Genomic DNA, 20,918 nt, shown 5'->3' with positions numbered 1-20,918 from the left:
TGGATTGCCTCGGTAATGGCGGACGCCCCTCCCCCACGGAGCTGCCTCGTATTGGGTTCAGCTGTGCCCTAAGCGAACCTCTCCACCGGGAGCATTTGGAATCTCTGTTTTGTTTGTCCCACTGCGCTACCCCAAACGCTGTTTTTCTGGAATCTCCTGGGCTGGCTCACTGTCCAAGTCCCATTCAGCCCTCTCAAGTCTCAGATTGCCAGTTCAACAGGGCACCCAGACCAGTGCGCTTTGTGCGGAGCACTGTGTAGCACCACTGCACTACAGTGCCAGCCGCCAGCCGCATCAGCTGCCCGCTGCCCCAGCCAAAACCTCTGCCTGGCGTCCCGCGTCTCTTTTATACCTGGAAATTTCCCCGTTCTGTGGGCAACAAAGATCCGTGTGGAAATGCGGCCCTGACTCACCCTCTCCGCGCATTCACCTAGAGCTTCAATCCTGGGTTGTTCTCACTGCACCATCTTGAGACCTCCTCCAGGTCTTTTCACATAATTCCATATTTCTTGGAGGCTTTGCTTATTTCTTTTCACTCTTTTTCTCTAATCTTGCCTTCTCATTTTATTTCATTGAATTGATCTTCAATCTCTAATATCCTTGCTCCTGTTTGGTTGATTCAGCTATTGAAACTTATGTATGCTTCATGAAGTTCTCTTGTGTTTTCCAGCTCCATCAGGTCATTTATATTCTTCTCTAGTCTGTTTATTCTCATTGGCATTTAGTCTAACCTTTTTTCAAGGTTCTTAGTTTCTTTGCATTGGGTTAGCACGTGTTCATTTAGCTCTGAGAAGTTTGTTATTACCTTACTTCTGAAGCCTGTTTCTGCTGATTCATCAGATTCATTCTCCATCCAGGTTTTTTTTTTTTTTTTAATTTTTTATTGGATTTTAGGTTTTGGGGTACATGAGCAGAGCATGCAAGACAGTTGCGTAGGTACACACATGGCAGTGTACTTTTCTTTCCTTCTCCCCTTCACCCACATTTGGCATTTCTCCCCAGGCTATCCCTCCCCACCTCCCCCTCCCACTGGCCCTCCCCTTTTCCCTCCAATAGACCCCAGTGTTTAGTACTCCCCTTTCTGTGTCCATGTGTTCTCATTTTTCATCACCCGCCTATGAGTGAGAATATGCGGTGTTTCATTTTCTGTTCTTGTGTCAGTTTGCTGAGGATGACGTTATCCAGATTCATCCATGTCCCTACAAACGACACAAACTCATCATTTCTGATTGCTGCATAATATTCCATGGTGTATATGTGCCTCATTTTTCCAATCCAGTCTATTATCGATGGGCATTTTGGTTGATTCCAGGTCTTTGCTATTGTAAACAGTGCTGCAATGAACATTCGTGTACATGTGTCCTTGTAGTAGAACGATTTATAGTCTTTTGGATATATACCCAGTAATGGGATTGCTGGGTCAAATGGAATTTCTATTTCTAAGGCCTTGAGGAATCGCCACACTGTCTTCCACAATGGTTGAACTAATTTACACTCCCACCAACAGTGTAAAAGTGTTCCTTTTTCTCCACATCCTCTCTAGCATCTGTTATCTCCAGATTTTTTAATGATTGCCATTCTAACTGGCGTGAGATGGTATCTCAATGTGGTTTTGATTTGCATCTCTCTGATGACCAGTGACGATGAGCATTTTTTCATATGATTGTTGGCCTCATATATGTCTTCTTTCTTAAAGTGTCTGTTCATATCCTTTGCCCACTTTTGAATGGGCTTGTTTGTTTTTTTCCTGTAAATCTGTTTGAGTTCTTTGTAAATTCTGGATATTAGCCCTTTGTCAGATGGGTAAACTGCAAAAATTTTTCCCATTCTGTTGGTTGCTGATCCACTCTAGTGACTGTTTCTTTTACTGTGCAGAAGCTGTGGAGTTTCATTAGGTCCCATTTGTCTATTTTGGCTTTTGTTGCCAATGCTTTTGGTGTTTTGTTCATGAAGTCCTTGCCTACTCCTATGTCCTGGATAGTTTTGCCTAGATTTCCTTCTAGGGTTTTTATGGTGCCAGGTCTTATGTTTAAGTCTTTAATCCATCTGGAGTTAATTTTAGTGTAAGGTGTCAGGAAGGGGTCCAGTTTCTGCTTTCTGCACATGGCTAGCCAGTTTTCTCAACACCATTTGTTAAACAGGGAATCCTTTCCCCCTTGCTTGTTTTTGTCAGGTTTATCAAAGACTGTATAGTTGTAGATATGTTGTGTTGCCTCCGGTGCCTCTGTTTTGTTCCATTGGTCTATATCTCTGTTTTGGTACCAGTACCATGCTGTTTTGATTACTGTAGCCTTGTAGTATAGTTTGAAATCCGGTAGTGTGATGCCCCCGCTGTGTTCTTTTTGCTTAGAATTGACTTGGCTATGCGGGCTCTCTTTTGGTTCCATATGAAGTTCATGGTGTTTTTTTCCAGTTCTGTGAAGAAAGTCAATGGTAGCTTGATGGGGATAGCGTTGATTCTGTAAATTACTTTGGGCAGTATAGCCATTTTCACGATGTTAATTCTTCCTAACCATGAACATGGAATGTTTCTCCATCTGTTTGTGTCCTCTCTGATTTCGTTGAGCAGTGCTTTGTAGTTCTCCTTGAAGAGGTCCCTTATGTTCCTTGTGAGTTGTATTCCAAGGTATTTTATTCTTCTTGTAGCAATTGTGAATGCCAGTTCATTCTTGATTTGGCTTTCTTTAAGTCTGTTATTGGTGTATAGGAATGCTTGTGATTTTTGCACATTGATTTTATATCCTGAGACTTTGCTGAAGTTGCTTATCAGTTTCAGGAGTTTTTGGGCTGAGGTGATGGGGTCTTCTAGGTATACTATCATGTCATCTGCAAATAGAGACAATTTGGCTTTCTCCTTTCCTATTTGAATACTCTTCATTTCTTTTTCTTGCCTGATTGCTCTGGCTAGAACTTCCAGAACTATATTGAATAGGAGTGGTGAAAGAGGGCATCCTTGTCTAGTGCCAGATTTCAAAGCGAATGCTTCCAGTTTTTGCCCATTCAGTATGATATTGGCTGTTGGATTGTCATAAATAGCTTTTATTACTTTGAGATACGTTCCATCAATACCGAGTTTATTGAGGGTTTTTAGCATAAAGGCTGTTGAATTTTGTCAAATGCCTTCTCTGCGTCAATTGAGATAATCATGTGGGTTTTGTTTTTGGTTCTGTTTATGTGGTGAATTACGTTTATAGACTTGCGTATGTTGAACCAGCCTTGCATCCCCGGGATGAATCCTACTTGATCATGATGAATAAGTTTTTTGATTTGCTGTTGCATTCGGCTTGCCAATATTTTATTGAAGATTTTTGCATCTATGTTCATCATGGATATTGGCCTGAAGTTTTCTTTTCTTGTTGGGTCTCTGCCGGGTTTTGGTATCAGAATGATGTTGGTCTCGTAAAATGATTTGGGAAGTATTCCCTCTTTTTGGATTGTTTAAAATAGTTTTAGAAGGAATGGTACCAGCTCCTCCTTGTGTGTCTGGTAGAATTCGGCTGTGAACCCGTCTGGACCTGGGCTTTTTTTTGTGTGGTAGGCTCTTAATTGCTGCCTCGACTTCAGACCTTGTTATTGGTCTATTCATAGTTTCAGCTTCCTCCTGGTTTAGGCTTGGGAGGATGCAGGAGTCCAGGAATTTATCCATTTCTTCCAGGTTTACTAGTTTATGTGCATAGAGTTGTTTGTAATATTCTCTGATGATGGTTTGAATTTCTGTGGAATCTGTGGTGATTTCCTCTTTATCATTTTTTATTGCATCTATTTGGTTGTTCTCTCTTTTATTTTTAATCAATCTGGCTAGTGGTCTGTCTATTTTGTTGATCTTTTCAAAAAACCAGCTCTTGGATTTATTGATTTTTTGAAGGGTTTTTCGTGTCTCAATCTCCTTCAGCTCAGCTCTGATCTTAGTTATTTCTTGTCTTCTGCTGGGTTTTGAGTTTTTTTGATCTTGCTCCTCTAGCTCTTTCAATTTTGATGATAGGGTGTCAATTTTGGATCTCTCCATTCTCCTCATATGGGCACTTATTGCTATATACTTTCCTCTAGAGACTGCTTTAAATGTGTCCCAGAGGTTCTGGCACGTTGTGTCTTCCTTCTCATTGGTTTCGAAGAACTTCTTTATTTCTGCCTTCATTTCATTGTTTACCCAGTCAACATTCAAGAGCCAGTTGTTCAGTTTCCATGAAGCTGTGCGGTTCTGGGTTGGTTTCTGTATTCTGAGTTCTAACTTGATTGCACTATGGTCTGAGAGGCTGTTTGTTATGATTTCAGTTGTTTTGCATTTGCTGAGCAGTGCTTTACTTCCAATTATGTGGTCAATTTTTGAGTAGGTGTGATGTGGTGGTGAGAAGAATGTATATTCTGTGGATTTGGGGTGGAGAGTTCTGTAAATGTCTATCAGGCTTGTTTGCTCCAGGTCTGAGTTCAAGCCCTGGATATCCTTGTTGATTTTCTGTCTGGTTGATCTGTCTAATATTGACAGTGGAGTGTTAAAGTCTCCCACTATTATTGTGTGGGAGTCTAAGTCTCTTTGTAAGTCATTAAGAACTTGCCTTATGTATCTGGGTGCTCCTGTAGTGGGTCCATATATGTTTAGGATCATTAGCTCTTCTTGTTTTATCGATCCTTTTACCAGTATGTAATGTCCTTCTTTGTCTCTTTTGATCTTTGTTGCTTTAAAGTCTATTTTATCAGAGATGAGAATTGCAACTCCTGCTTTTTTTTTTTTGCCCTCCATTTGCTTGGTAAATCTTCCTCCATCCCTTTATTTTGAGCCTTTGTGTATCCTTGAATGTGAGATGGGTTTCCTGGATACAGCACACTGATGAGTTTTGGATTTTTATCCAATTTGCCAGTCTGTGTCTTTTGATTGGTGCATTTAGTCCATTTACATTTAGGGTTAATATTGTTATGTGTGAATTTGATACTGCCATTTTGATGCTAAGTGGCTGTTTTGCCTGTTAGTTGTTGTAAATTCTTCATTATGTTGATGCTCTTTAGCATTTAGTTGATTTTGGAATGGCTGGTACTGGTTTTTCCTTTCTATGTGTAGTGCCTCTTTTAGGAGCTCTTGTAAAGCAGGCCTGGTGGTGACAAAAATCTCTGAGTACTTGCTTGTTCGCAAAGGATTTTATTTTTCCTTCACTTCTGAAGCTCAGTTTGGCTGGATATGAAATTCTGGGTTTAAAGTTCTTTTCTTTAAGAATGTTGAATATTGGCCCCCACTCTCTTCTGGCTTGTAGTGTTTCTGCCGAGAGATCTGCTGTGAGTCTGATGGGCTTCCCTTTGTGGGTCACTCGACCTTTCTCTCTGGATGCCCTTAGTATTCTCTCCTTTATTTCAACTTTGTTGAATCTGATGATTATGTGCCTTGGGGTTGCTCTTCTTGCAGAATATCTTTGTGGTGTTCTCTGTATTTCCTGCATTTGAGTGTTGGCCTGTCTTGCTAGGTGGGGGAAGTTTTCCTGGATGATGTCCTGAAGAGTATTTTCCAGCTTGGATTCATTCTCTCCGTCCCCTTCTGGTACGCCTATCAAACGTAGGTTAGGTCTTTTCACATCGTCCCACATTTCTTGGAGACTTTGTTCATTCCTTTTTGCGCTTTTTTCTCTAATCTTGGTTTCTTGTTTAATTTCATTGAGTTGGTCTTCGACTTCAGATATTCTTTCTTCTGCTTGGTCAATTCGGCTATTGAAACTTGTGCATGCTTCGCGAAGTTCTCGTATTGTGTTTTTCAGCTCCTTTAATTCATTCATATTCCTTTCTAAGTTATCCATTCTTGTTATCATTTCCTCATATCTTTTTTTAAGTTCCTTAGTTTCTTTGCATTGATTTAATACATGTTCTTTTAGCTCACAAAAGTTTCTCATTATCCACCTTCTGAAGTCTAATTCCGTCATTTCGTCACAGTCATTCTCCATCCAGCTTAGTTCTCTTGCTGGTGAGGAGTTTTGGTCCTTTCTAGGAGGCGATGTGTTCTGGTTTCGGGTGTTTTCCTCCTTTTTTCGCTGGTTTCTTCCCATCTTTGTGGGTTTATCCGCTTGTCGTCTGCGTAGTTGCTGACTTTTCGATTGGGTCTCTGAGTGGACACCCAGATTGTTGATGATGAAGTATTTCTGTTACTTGGTTTTCCTTCTACCAGCCTAGCCCCTTCGCTGTACGACTGCTGAGGTCCACTCCAGGCCCTGCTTGTCTGGGGTGCACCTCTAGCAGCTGTGGCACAGTGAGGGATGCTAACCGTTTCTTTTTCTGCTATCTTTGTCCCGGGATGATGCCTGCCAAATGTCACTCTTTTGGATATAGAGGGGTCAGGGAGCTGCTTGAGGAGACAGTCTGTTCTTTTTAGGAGCTCAATTTCTGAGCTGTGAGCTCTGTTGTTCATTCAGGGCTGTTAGGCTGCTGTGTTTGATTCTGCTGCAACAGAGCTCATTAAAAAAACCCTTTTTTTCTCAAATGCTCTGTGTTGGGGGGTTCGGGCTTTATTTTTCGATGTCCGTTGAGGTGTCCTGCCCAGCTAGGCGGCAGACTAGCCACTGTTTGCCTGCCAAGTCTCTGCCCTGCTGTTGTGTGATTTGCCCTGTTCCTGCAGGCTCTGCTGTGGTCTCCACCACGCCCTGCGGTGGAGTCTCTTCGTTGTAGCATGTTGCCTCGGCAACGGCAGGCTGCGTCAGCAGTGGGCGTGTATCTCAGTAGGGACGGGTTGCCTCGGCAACGGCTGGCTGCGTCAGCAGTGGGCATGTATCTCAGTTGGGGCGGGTTGCCTCAGTAGTGGCGGACGCCCCTCCCCCACAGAGCGTCTTGGACCGTCTACTCTGGATAGTTTGAAATCATGGTTTTGTTCGTCCCACTGGGTATCCCAAACGATCTGTCCCTGCAATCCCCTTGGCTGGCCTACTGTCCAAGTCTCGTTCAGTCTCAAGTCCAGCCCTCTCAAGTCTCAGGTTGCCGATTCAACAGGGCACCTGGACAAGCGCGCCCTGTGGGGATTGCTGGGTAGGGCCGGCCGCCGCCGCCCTGGCTGCCGGCTTCTCCAGGTGGACTTACTGCCTGGCGTCCCGTGTCTCCCTTACACTTGGAAGTTTCCCCGTTCTGTGGGCAACAAAGATCAGTCTGGAAATGCAACTTCGACTCACCTCTTTGCGGATTCAACGAGAGCTCCAATCCTGGGTTGTTCTCACAGTGCCATCTTGAGTCCTCCTCCTCCATCCAGCTTTGTTCCCTAGCTGGTGAGGAGTTGTGATCCCTTGGAGGAGGAGAGGTGTTCTGGTTTTTGGTATTTTCATCCTTTCTGTGCTGGTTTCTTCCCATGTTCATGGCTTTATCTATATGTGGTCTTTGTAGTTTGGTGACTTTCGGATGCTATCTCTGAGTGGATGCTCTTTTTATTCATGATGAAGTTATTTCTTTCTGTTTCTTAGTTTTCTGGCCCTTCTGCTGTAGGACTGCTGGCGGTCCACTCCAGACCCTGCTTGCCTGGGGATCACCTGTGGCAGCTGCAGAACAGCAAAGGTTGCTGGGGGTTTCTTCTTCTGTTATCTTTATCCCAGAAGGGTACCCATCAGATGTCAGCCTGAGCTGTCCTTTATGAGGTGTCGTTTTGAGTACACGGGGTTTGGGGATCTGCTTGAGGAGACAGTCTGTCCTTTATAGGAGCTCAAGTGCTGGGCTGGGAGCTCCATTGTTCATTCAGAGCTCCGGGGCAGGTGCATTTAAGTCTCCTGCAGCGGAACTCATAACCGCCTGTTTTCCCAGGTGCTCTCTTCCTCTGCGTTGCTCTTTCTGGGAACTGCATTCCGTAGCTGTTCCTATTTGGCCATCTTGGATCCTCTTGCAGAAAAGTTTGACAAAAGCGTATCAATCTTAGGATGAATGAGAATTTCTTTGTGTGGTATTGGTGGTGATGGTGTACTTTAATGGTTCTGGAAGGGGGTTGTCCCATCTACTTTGGGGGAGAACTTTGATAAGGGTCTTTGTATATACAAATTTCTGTGCTTTGTCTTTTCTTGCATTGTTTTTTGTTTACTGTTTTAGGTGATGAAGCCAACCCTTGCAAGTTTCAGGCCTGTAATGAGTTTTCTGAATGTCTAGTCAACCCCTGGAGTGGGGAAGCAAAGTGCAGATGCTTCCCTGGATACCTGAGTGTGGAGGAACGGCCCTGTCAGAGTCTCTGTGACCTGCAGCCTGACTTCTGCTTGAATGATGGAAAGTGCGACATTATGCCTGGACACGGGGCCATTTGTAGGTATGTTGTAGTTACAGATTTTGTCTTTAAAGGTGATAGATATTTTCTCTAAGTAAAAGGGACTACACCTATACTTTTAGGATACTTACTATAGTATGCATTATAAAAGTTATATCTAGGCCACAGAGGGGAGCCATCTAACTGTCATGTGAGGATGAGTCATTTAACGGACCTGAATTTCAATGGGATGTTTTACACGGTTAAGGTACTGTTAAAAAATTGTCTAAATATGTCCTACTGGCCAGGCGTGGTGGCTCACGCCTCTAATCCCAGCAGTCTGTGAGGCTGAGGTGTGTGGATCATCTGAGGTCAGGAGTCTGAGACCAGTCTGGCCAAGATGGTAAAACTCCAACTCTACTAAAAATACAAAAATTAGCTGAGTGTGGTGGCGGGCACCTGTAATCCCAGCTACTTGGGAGGCTGAGGCAGGAGAATCACTTGAACCTGGAAGGTGGAGGTTACAGTGAGTCGAGATCTCCCACAGCAATCCAGCCTGGGTGACACGAGTGAAACTCTACCTCAGAAAAAAAAGTCTTGCTGAGAGTACTTGGAGCAGATGGAGATCTTTGTAGTATAGTTTTTGATGGTGATAATACAGAAACCGGTGTTCCAATGAGGTTTAGGTATAAGGCGAACACGTTCCTCTATATCTGAAAGTGAAAATTAGTTTTATTGTTATACTCGAATTACATTTTTAAAGGTTTTGGGCTCCTCTTATTCCTACTTAGTATTTCAAAGATAAAGAAAAGCAAGTATTTAAAGCTTTCAAAGTGGTGGCAAAAATGTTTGTCTTTAAGTACATCAGAGATCTGTTTTCTAAAGGTAGAACCCATGAGAATATGAGCAGATTTAGTTAGCCTGACTGTCCTCTGCCCACACCCCTTAAACAAAGCTGCATGGTTGAAGAGGAGAGAATGCTGAGAATAAGGAGGAGAAACACAAATAGAGGACAGTTTGCAAGGTCAAAACGGGAAGATGCTGGCATAGACGCAAAAACAGAAAATAAGCAGAAATAATCCAGACTCTTCTATATGAAGAAGTATAAAGTTTATAAGGAGTAAAACAGTCTCTTCATGCCCAGAGAAATGAATATTATTTAGAAAAGCAGTGATTTCCTTTCCCTGTGGCCTTAGGGTTTGAAGGATATCTTTGGGGCACTGAAAGAACATGGGGAGTCTGGAGGCCCGGTTTCTAGACCCGGTTCTATAGAAGACTAATCCCAGGTACTTTCCTTCCTAGGCCTGCTTTGTGGTTATCCATAGATAAGGAGGTTAAGTAGAATGATTTCCTTAAATCTATTTAGCATTTTATTTAGCTAATCTCAAGCAGTCATTGTGGACACACTAGGTCTGTGCTGGGCTTTACGCACTGCCTTAAACTGTGTGATCTTTTAACCTGTCTATTCAACTCTTTATGAAGCTTCACGTGGTCAGCGTTTATTTCTTGCTTTCCCCAGTTTCTCAGAAGGTCCTGCTGTTAATTGTCGGTGTGAACAGAGTGATTCAGATACTGGATTTGGTGACTGTTGGTTGCAGGTGCCGGGTGGGTGAGAACTGGTGGTACCGAGGCGAGCACTGTGAGGAGTTTGTGTCCGAGCCCATGGTCATAGGCATCACCATCGCCTCCGTGGTTGGACTTCTTGTCATCTTTTCTGCTGTCACCTACTTCTTCATCAGGATTCTTCAAGCACACCATGACAGGAGTGAAAGAGAGAGGCCCTTCAGGTAAATAAGGGAAAGAGCTCTCTACTGAAATATACTGTTGCATTTACATATTTATTTAATACTTACCAGGTGCCAAATATTGGACAAGGAGCTGGGAGGGTATAAGAGAGCTATGAATTTGAGTAAACACATGGCCCTTGTCCTCAAAGGGGTGTCACAGTGAAGAAAATAGAAGCAGCACTAAGAATAAGATGCTAAGGAGCCTAGATGAGGTGTAAGTTAGTTTTGTCTGGGAAAAAGTCTCAAAAAGTTTTAATGATGGCTGTGATAGTTTGCTGGAGAGAAAGAGTAGACATTTGTTACTTTTGGGCTGGGATGCTTTCTAGCTGGTTGGACGAGCAGGAGCAAAGTCAGGGAGGCATGTGTGAACTTCAAGGTGCATAGAAGGAAAGGCATGGTTGAGTGTGGACAGAATGCCTATTTCAAGGTCAGGGAGAGTTTGGAGAAGCAATGAGGGAGATGAGACAGAAGAGGTGAATTTTCCTTCAGGGAAGACCATATCTGTTACATCTTTCTCCTCTTTGGCTCTTATGAGTGGTAATTAGCCAGATTTTAAATCTAGGTAAGGGTCTGTCAAGAAATGAAATCTCATCCTCTGTTGAGTTAAGTGTGGCTTTGTTGATGAGGAAATAAAAGCTAGTCCATTTGCTAGACTACAGATTCAAGGAGCATTATCACACGTTATACTTTGCTTTGGTGCATCTAAAGTCTACAAGAGCTACAACTTGAAGTCTGGTTTACCTTCCCTCACCATCTGACTTAGCTAGGTCCTGGAGCACCTGGGACGTACCTCCGTCATTGTTATTACGCTTTTTATTGTATCTGACTTTTCATTAGACTGTAATCTCATTCAGGGCAGAGATAATAGATTATTTGTATCACCAGCATATAGAACAGTCCTATGCCCATAATCAAGGCTTAGTAAATATGTGTAGACCTGAGTGGAATGTAATTGAGGCCCTGCTTCCCCTAGACCCTAATATTTTTATTTCGGTCAGATTTGCTGTGTGACTACACACTGATTTTTCTATGTGTATAACTCTGGGAATGACAAAGCTATAGTTTATGAAATACTATCTACTGGCATAGTTCCCAAAATTTATAAATGTGAGGCACTATGAGAAATAAGATGAACGAGACAAGGAGCAAGTCCACAGGACACTTGAGGAAATCATGATAACACCTGATAATTTTTGAAATTGAGCTGGATATTTTTCACAGTATTTGTGTGAAGTCCACTTAGTTGTCTTTCCCAACAGAAATCTAGTCCCAGGTAAATACTTTTCCAAATAGTTGAGCATCCAAACAAGAGCCTGAACCAGTCATATCTTTCTTTTAGTGGCTCTAGCAGGCAGCCTGACAGCCTCTCATCCATTGAGAATGCTGTGAAGTACAACCCGGTGTATGAAAGTCACAGGGCTGGATGTGAGAAGTATGAGAGACCCTATCCTCAGCATCCTTTCTACAGCTCTGCTAGTGGAGAAATGATTGGTGGTCTGAGCAGAGAAGAAATCAGACAGATGTATGAGAGCAGTGAGCTTTCCAGAGAGGTGGGAAACTTTGCATTTCTGTTGCTGTATTGTTGCTGTTACAGCTACTGCTGATGTGTGTGTGTGTGGGTGTGTGGGGTGGGTGGGAGTGGGTGTGAATGGGTGTATGCATGCATGCACATGGCTTTAAGAAAGTATAAAACACATTTAGTAATTGCTTTTTACCTCATATCTCCCAGTCAGTAAGATATGCACAGAGTATTCAATTCTGAGCGGTACCTTATTTCCCACCCAATGGCGCTTTTTTTTCATTATTAATTGGTACTGTCTCTCCTTCCTCCCTTTCTTCCTTAGAAATATGTCTGATTTAGAGCAGGACATGTAATATCCAGAGTAGTATATATAGATTCTTCCATTTCTCTGAAAGTGCATTCTTTCTTATAGCACACTTGTGAATAGCCCAGAATGTAACAATTCTTTATGAAAATTAGAACTCCTTTTAAAAGGCTGTGGGGTTTTTCTAACATTGTGTGTGGCCTACTTTTTCTTGTTTGTTTAAGGAAATTCAAGAGAGAATGAGAGTTTTGGAGCTGTATGCCAATGATCCTGAGTTTGCCGCTTTCGTGAGAGAGCAAAAAGTGTAAGCTTTTGAAACAGCCCTCTACCCCAACCTACAGACTTAACAGTGGGCCTTAGCTTAATGTCACACCTGAGTGAGCACGTAATTTCCTGTCCATGTGACAGGAGTCTTGGCAATAATTGTTTTGTGGAATATCTCAAAACTGACGTTTCCAGCAAAATCCCATGTTATAGGAAATAGCAGTAAGGCTGCCTGTAAAACACAGATAACCAACATTTGTTGAGTTCCTCACAGATGATGCATGTCTGTACAGATTATCTCATATATTCCTTACAACGGCTTTGTAAATTGGGTGTTTCTCATTTGAGGAAAGGAAATCTTGGAGACTGGAAGGGACTTACTTAAGATGACAGGGATAGCCAGTGGCAGAGAAGATTTAAAACTAAGATACTCTCTGTTTTGACCTAGAGACGCCTGGACTATGTGATATTTTCTCCCTTGTTACCATAGAGCTCACCAGATCTGATGCCATAAAATATTTTTTATAGATAGTTCCTATGAAGAACATTTGAGTAGCCATAAGTCCTCACATATTTCAATGTAGTCTTTTTTTTTCACTTCTTTTGTTATTTTATTAAAACAAACAATTTTTTTTTTGAGACAGAGTCTCGCTCTGTCACCAGACGCCAGGCTGTAGTGCAGTGGCGCAATCTTGGCTCACTGTAACCTCCGCCTCCCAGGTTCAAGCAATTCTCCTGCCTTAGCCTCCCGAGTAGCTGAGACTACAGGTGTGCACCACCATGCCCAGCTAAATTTTTGAATTTTAGTAGAGACAGGGTTTCACCATATTGGCCAGGATGCTCTCAATCTCTTGACCCCGTGATCCACCTGCCCTGGCCTCCCAAAGTGCTGGGATTACAGGTGTGAGCCACCTCGCCTGGCCTCAACATATTCTTTCATCTCCATTTCTGTAGATACTTTTCAGTATGCTTTGAATTACAGATCTCATTAAACTGTATCTCTTGCCTCTCTCAAGTTTATCTTAATTTTCCCATTTGCTTTTCTCAGGATGCATTTTGGGCAAATCTCTGTAATTTTTTTTTTGTTCTTTGGTTCTCAGGATTCATTACTAGACATAGGTTACAAAATAAATTACCTTGAAAAGAGACCGTCATGGGCATTAGTTGAGTGTGTTGGGTAGGCTTACAGTTTGGTATTGAGGACCAGACCAGGTATCTTCACTTGGCTTTTAGAAGAGAAAAATCAGAGCAATCCACGCATGCTTATAAAAGAATTGATGAAGGGTCAGAATTACACCCTTGGCCCTGTGTGAAACTCCTGCCCCTTTGCTCAAAATTCTTTTTCTCTGATAGGTGGTTCCTTTGCTCATGGTTTCTCTCTAAGAGAAGGGTCAAATTGATACCTAAGGAAACTGAGAAAGATGCTTTTCTAATTCTGTGTGCACAGTAGAGATACCTCTAAAAATCTCTGAACATCTGACTTGGCTTCCAGGAGGTGCTGCCAGTCTTGCCGAATGCAGCCAGAGCAGCTGCATCAGGCGTTGGCCTTTTAAACCAGAGAATCCATCATCTCTGCATCTTCAGCCAGCAGATGGCCCACAGCTCCATTTCAGTAGTATCCAGTAGAAAGAACATGAATGTTTTTGTCTTTCCTAAGACCCTTTAGAAGCCTCTCAAAGCTACCTAATTGAATATGTTCACTGTATTAAAAATACATCTTTTCTAGGCTAAGACATCGAAAGAAAGGATTCAGGAGAGCCTTAAAGGAACAGGCAGATTGATTACTTACTTCCGTTTCTTCCGGTGCACTGTCAAACATTAAAATATGCAAAAAGGATCTATGAAACAAAGAAGATTTGAACTAGAAGCCCCTGTGAAACAAAAGGAAGTCCGCACAGACTCTGTAACCCTAGGAGGTTCATGGAAGGAATATGACCTCGAAAAGCTGTTAGGCACACAATCCATACAGCATTTTTAGTTTTTACTTCGTTTCAGAGTTTTCATCTATCGGGTAGCCCAAAAAACATTCTTAGATTTGATTCAGTTAGTTAAAGCATTACACAGTCTCTGTAGACTGGATTTAAAAATTTTTTAGCATAGCACAGAGCAACGTTCCTTCAAATAAATAAAAAATAAAAAGTATTCATGATTTTAGGAATATAGCTGAGTGATATATGACACTAATTGCATTCTTTGTTTTTTTTTAAACTGCTCTTTGTTTTCTTCATGGCAGGGAAGAGCTTTAACCAAACTCCTGTTCTGAAACTGATTCGAAGACTGGAGAAGATGGAGATTACTTGTTACTTATGTCATATAATTAGCCTGGATTTTGAACACTATTGGAAGAAGAGTGTTCTATTAAAAAAAAAAATGTAGGGCACACTGTGTGTTTTTTTTTTCAGCATAAGTTTTCAAAATGTAATAAGAGATGTTACCATTTTTATTTCAATGATGACCGAAAGCTGTGTTTAAAGAAGTTGAAGACTACAAAAATTCTGGAAAGTATTCTATAAGAAAAAGCTGGACCTGGGAGTTAGGGCTGCAGCTGCTGTCTGCTTCTGAATCATTGAGGGTATCTCCTAAGAACTGTGCCTGAAGTTTCTCAATAGGAAAATAAGGTGAGATTCTTACATGGAGAAGTCAGGCTTAGTAAGGGAATATTTTGGAGTATATTTGTTATTGTTGGGTAGAATGAGGAAATGTTTGAAGTAGTCTTAATGTATGCATAGTTCATAGGCATTCATCTAAATAAGATATTTTCTTTCTTTTTTTTGATCAAACTGCTAAAGAAAAAGCAACCTTTTGTGCTGCAGGATAGAATTAGGGTTGTATTTTATGTTTCTATCAGTGTTTTGCATTTCCTGAGCATATTCACCAAGACCACATTATTGTTATGTTAACTATGTTAATATCTTTTTTTTTTCTTTTAGTTTTCAGGAACAATGCGTATATGTGAAGTTTAGAAGATTCCCATTAATCTAAAGACAAATTTAATCACATGGGCAGGGAGGGAGGGAGTGTGAGTCAAGGCCCCAGTGCTGAGGATATATTTTGTTTCTTGATTGCTGGACTGAGGTTCCCTGATTGCTTCTGAGATCTAAAGATGTCTTGGGCAAACCCTGTCTCTCCTCTAGTTCCTGGTATGTTAATTTGGAAAACAGCACTTAACTACCTCACATAATATAGATTAGCCCATTTTCATTGCTTCTCCTTTGTGTCTAAATTAACTCCTGCTTATACAAAACAGGGCAAGGTGTTTATTGCAATTAAAATATTTAAAAAACTGTACAGATAGGAAGTCCATACTTTATGTAAATTTTGACAGAAAAATGGACGTGTTCCTCTTTCTCCTTAGTGTTTTTTTTTTTGAATGGGCTGCTTTGGAGGGGGAGAGGAGAAGGCCAAATCATCATCATTATGATATTAAATTGCATATGCAATAGGTTATTATTAATGCAGATACTTTGTGTTAGATGTCTTCATGTTTGCCAAAAACAATTCTGAACATTTCGATTTATTTCTAACAAGATATAAATAACCAGTATAAACTGACCATAAGATAAAATACTTGGTTCACTTTCTTTTCTTAACTTGATGTCTGCCAATTCTACGCATTATGAGGACACCAGAAGCTCACCACCTGGGCTTGGTGCATGCCACGGGAAAGCTAGTGAAAGCCTTGAAAATGGCCAGGTATTTTGCAAAGTATGTATGCATAACAGGTTGTGTGTATATGTGTGTGTGTGTGTGTGTGTGTGTGTGTGTGTGCATGCACGCGTATGCGCGCCCACGCCATGGTGGCTCCCTTATCCTAGTATTTCCTTTCATTCTCTGCTCACATAATGGATCCTCTAACAGTTCAGCATAGGTATAAGCCCCTGCTGAGACACTTTCCACTGGGCCCATTTGGGAATAATTGATAATTATCTTTAAGACATTATAAGTGTTAATGATATTTTTCGCTACTAAATGCTTAACTTTATTATAAAAACTTCCAAAGTTTTCTGCTTAAGATTGTAAACTGTTTTCCTAAACCATGTGTTAGATGAAAATGTATTTTAGCACAAATTAACCTTAGACTGAATGTGTGCTTGCTGGAAGAATTCTAGATGGACACAAATCCCTCTAGGGCAGGTCGCCATGTGGAATACTTAGGAGAAGCACAAGCTGAGCCAAAGGAGGACTGTTGTTTTCCACAAGCTAAGCAGCGGAGTGGGAATTTGGGAATTCTGACACGTGTCACCATCTCTGATTTCCTTTTGCATGATCTTTTCATGCAAGAGCAAAACACTTAGCTCTTCATCAATGTCTGCTCCACACCAGTGAAATGGAAGAGTAAAGGAACCCCTCAACTATCAGGGAAAGAGCAGGAAGCCTCCGTTAAGGAATAAAACTTTTGTCTTACCTTTGCTGTAGCTGAACCACTGTTGAAAGCTTGAAGAACGGTTTCCCCAGCAAAGATCCAGTCATATACAAAGCAGAGCACTAACGGAGCTATCAGTTTGATGAAAAGAACTCCTCCCAAAGAGCTTCTTTCCAAAAGGCCATTGTCAAAGAGGTTTCAATGGCATGTTGTCATTTACAAGTCTTAGGCTAAACTGTCATTTGCACTGCACAACTGAGGAATGAAATTTTCTGAGAACTAGTACGTTCTTGTTAACCTAGCAACGTAATATTCAATAAGACTGTCACCTTATTTGCAAACAATAAAATGCAGTTAGCAATAAAAGTGCATGGTAAATAACCATTTAAAAAACTTGCAAGATACTGTGGTGTTTTACAGATGTAGTCTTTATAATTGAATTACATATACTATCTTTTTTGGGTTGTGGATAAAGGGGAATTTATTTGGTAAATAGGGCTCCATTTTCACCAGTGCAATGGTTTAAGGGTACTTGTTCACATTTGCATGATCTGAAGTCCCATTTACTTTATTATTATTTGTTAAGATGGAGTCTTGCTCTGTTGCCCAGGCTTGGGTGCAATGGGGTGATCTCAGCTCACTGCAACCTCCGCTTCCCAGGTTTAAGTGATTCTCATGCCTCAGCTTCCTGAATAGCTGGGATTACAGGCACCTGCCACCATGCCCGGCTAATTTTTACATTTTTAGTAGAGATGGGGGTTTCACCATCACCATGGTGGCCAGCCTGGTCTTGAACTCCTGACCTCAGGTGATCCACCTATCTTGGCCTCCCAAAGTGCTGGGATTACAGGGGTGAGTATCATTGCACCAGGCCCCATTTACTTTATATAATAAAACTAGTGCAGGCTTTATCTGATTTCATTCCCATCTTCTGTTTTTTCTTCTATATTATCTAGTCACCACGGGTTGGCTCCTCCCCACTTTCTTTCTTTTTTTTTTTTTTCTCTTTTTTGGTCACAGTAAATTGTAATGTGATTGAACAACTCTGACTTAATATTACCTCTAACAAAGATAGAAACTGCACAAATATTCTTTGTACACTCTAAAAGCAGGTTGGCTGAAGTATGATACGTGAACTAACTATTCATTTGTATGTGTTTATTATTATTATTTTTTATAAATTTGACTTCCGTTTTATGATTTTTTGGTAGCTTTATGTTATTTCTGTTTTCGACAATGGGAACTTTGACATCTTTCTGTCCCTGACTTGAATGTTCATTTTGCAAAGGGAAGAAAACACAAAGTTTATTCCGTAATGGAAGAGCTAATGTAGAATAACTATTAAATTGAGGTGTTTTAGCAAAAACAAACCAACCAACCAAAATAACAACAACCCAAGGGTTGTTATTTTTTCCTAAAACGTTTCTAACAATTCCCAGTAGGAATGGGTGGGGCCAGCCTTCCTCCTTTACAATCCAGCTGCCGTGAGTCAAGAGCCTAGCATGTTCTATTCCCAATTGTGTAATAAATGCAGAAAAAATGATGTGAAGCTCACAGTCCTCAAATCCATTGCATTGTATTTCACAAAGGATATCCTGGCAGAAGGTGGGAGGGTACCATGATTAAAGAATTGTCTGGAAATTTCCTGAGTCATGCATTTTGTAAAACCTTACACTACTCCTATGAGTTAATAAGAGACAGGTTAAATCACTGTCCTTGGGATAGTAAGACTGGTGGAAAACACTGCCCTTAGCCCGCACAGTTATAGCTACAGCCTAGGTTAAATGATTCCTCATCCTTGTGGTTTTTTTCCTCACATTTAATTACTTCTTTAAAGATTAAGATTATATATAGAAAAAGTAATTCTGGTGTCAGAGAATACAGGTATAGTTTTTTATATATCAGGACTATGTGATGATACTTAAGCAATAGTGTCCATACCATAATATATGTTTAATATGGAGTATGGATAATAAAGGACTTTTCTTTTTCATCTTGTTTATAATGAAATTTTATCCAGAGTTTGGATCAAATAAATTCATGTTAACTGTACTATTTTATTGAAATGTTCCAGTCTGCATATTGGATAATTAGAAATAAACGTTTTAAAGTATTTATGAATAAATAAGGATCTTTTCCTATGTATAAAACTGTACTATTTTCATTAGAAATAAACATCACTTTCAAGAACCTGTCTATATTTGGTTTTGTCAATTAGAAGGAAAATTGTAGATCTTAGCAACAGTTGAATTATAATGACTCTTTAAAGATATACTATGTGAGCATTATGTGAGGATGAAAATCATTCTTTGATTTATCTCTGTGAAGTGAAGATTAGTGGAAGTGAAGACGAATTTGGACCCTAAGTGTTGCCTCAAATTTTGTTGTATTTAATGATGGTGAATCGTTATTTGGTCTTTCTTCATCTTTACTCTTTTAAACTGTTAGACACTTTCTTTTTTTTCTTTATCATCTGCTTTAGGCAGGGATGGAAAGAAAACTGTTGAAGCTTATTAAAGAAAGATTAGAGGGTACAGCTTGCACCAGCTGTCTGTAAGGAGAGGAGGAATGGGTGACCTGTCTAAAGTGAAGAGAAAAGATATGAATATGGTAGCAACAATCTAAAGATCTTGCACGGGAGGGGCAGGAGGAAAATCAGCTTCCAGTTCTCTAAGCAGGTGATTCCCCAATGCATTGGCATCAGAAAGCTCAGTTTTCATTTTTTTCGTTCCTGCCTTTGCATGATGTCTTGCTGGCAACAGTACATGTAGAAATCATAAATCAGTCTTAGAAAATAGGAGGGTGGTCTTAATTTGACTCCAAAGACCCTATTATAAAAACAAAAAGTAGGGGAAATATATAAATATCTGTTGATTGAGTAATAAGTGACCTGGTTTTAGGAGAAGCAGTGAGTAATAACTCTGCTTTTAAGAAGTCTGGTCTGGACAAGCTCTAGTCACTTTTAGCTCATGCTCTCACAATGCGAGTCCACGTTCTATTCCGTCTGAATTTATGTCTCATGTGAGCCAGTCCTTATGGGCTGTCCTTCATGAGCGAACCTTGAAATTATCTTCTCACCAAAACTCGCATATTTTGTCCCCCTACAACCCTCCTGTTTCTAAGAACAAATGAATCCATGCTAATATAACAACAAATGTTCCAAAATCAGCCTTTTCCAAGTAACACCAATATTGTGTGTGGGCTTTTGGGAAACAGTTCATTATCTCAAATTAATAACTCTCATTGTCAACATTGCACACACCATAGCAGGTTTGGGGAAGAGTGTGCATATTCTCATCAGGTGGGCCTTTCAATGAGCCTCGAAAAAGTATTTGTTCATGCCTTTTTCTGTACACATATATGCTTCCATTCTGTTATTCACTAAAGCTGTATGATAATTTTTATTCATGTCATTAACTTCCCACTAAACTGAGTTTTTTGACATTATGGCCATGCCTTATTTGCAAAACCAGAGATTACTTGATGTAGAGTTGGTTTACAATAATTAGCAATTCATTTAGCTTGAAATAATGGGAGGTATCTGGTTTATCACCGGCAAGCAAATGGTTACCTTGTATACCAGGAACAAATTAGGTGGACCTCTGAGTGGTTTAAAAATCACTTTTAAAGAGATGGTTTATAGAGATTTTAAGATAGCATGAAATATGTCCCAAGATCAAATTGATACATTTATATCTATGTTATTCTCATCTGATAATTCATAGAATGTATGGACTGCTACATTCCATACATTGTATGTCCACATGTAGTAACCTTTCTGAGTTTCCTAAGGATAGACTCAAGGAGGAAGGCAGGATAAAGAGATAGAATGGTTTGGGGAGTAGTGGTAGGATAGCAGGAAAAATTTAGGTGCTGTGGCTGGGGGAGGGGTGAAGACTGAGGAGCTCGTGGAGATAGATGGGATTGTAGGAACAATAATCAACTTTATTTTCTGCTTGTAGAGTTTGGAGCACGAGGCATTTGTTTAATCTTAAAAAAATATTTCTTATAAAAAAGTGATTTGTTTTTGAGACAGAGTCTCACTCTGTTGCCCAGGCTGGAGTGCAGTGGCACAATCTTGGCTCACTGCAACCTCCGACTCCTGGGTTCAAGAGATTCTCCTGCTTCAGCCTCCCAAGTAGCTGGGATTATAGGCATGCACCACCAAGCCCAGCTAATTTTTGTATTTTTAGTAGAGACAGGGCTTCGCCATCTTGACCAAGATGGTCTCGATCTCCTGACCTCGTGACCTACTTGCCTAGGCCTCCCAAGGTGCTGGGATTACAGGTGTGAGCCACCACACCCTGCCAAAAAGTGATTTTATGCTTTGTCTGTTTATTATGTAGGGCAGAAAAAAGGCATGAGAGAACAGGACATGAGTAAAGGCGTGACTCAGTTCTCCCCTTTCTTAAAAACATCCCTGACAGATGAGTAGTTGGTTACACCTCTCAGTTTATTCCAGTTTCTGTAATTACTGTTTTTGATAGTGATGATGTGCC

The 20,918-nt window shown here is 40.8% G+C and overlaps 1 protein-coding gene across 2 annotated transcripts in view; it reads left to right on the top strand.

The window, feature by feature from the left end:
* Positions 1-18,609, top strand: part of IMPG2 (interphotoreceptor matrix proteoglycan 2) — a 137,341-nt gene extending 118,732 nt beyond the window's left edge. For both annotated transcript variants that reach the window (XM_078352234.1, XM_078352235.1), the window contains 6 exons: positions 8,032-8,242; positions 9,778-9,966; positions 11,306-11,516; positions 12,017-12,096; positions 14,290-14,674; positions 14,987-18,609. In XM_078352234.1, the coding sequence (XP_078208360.1) occupies positions 8,032-8,242; positions 9,778-9,966; positions 11,306-11,516; positions 12,017-12,096; positions 14,290-14,302 (704 nt within the window). In that variant the 3' untranslated portion in view covers positions 14,303-14,674; positions 14,987-18,609. The remainder of the gene's footprint in view (positions 1-8,031; positions 8,243-9,777; positions 9,967-11,305; positions 11,517-12,016; positions 12,097-14,289; positions 14,675-14,986) is intronic.
* Positions 18,610-20,918: the final 2,309 nt, after the last annotated feature.

Source organism: Callithrix jacchus, chromosome 15 (assembly GCF_049354715.1).
Source record: "Callithrix jacchus isolate 240 chromosome 15, calJac240_pri, whole genome shotgun sequence".
Taxonomy (NCBI): Eukaryota; Metazoa; Chordata; class Mammalia; order Primates; family Cebidae; genus Callithrix; species Callithrix jacchus.
Note: the sequence above shows the minus strand (reverse complement) of the source record. Positions and strands in the feature narration are given on the sequence as shown.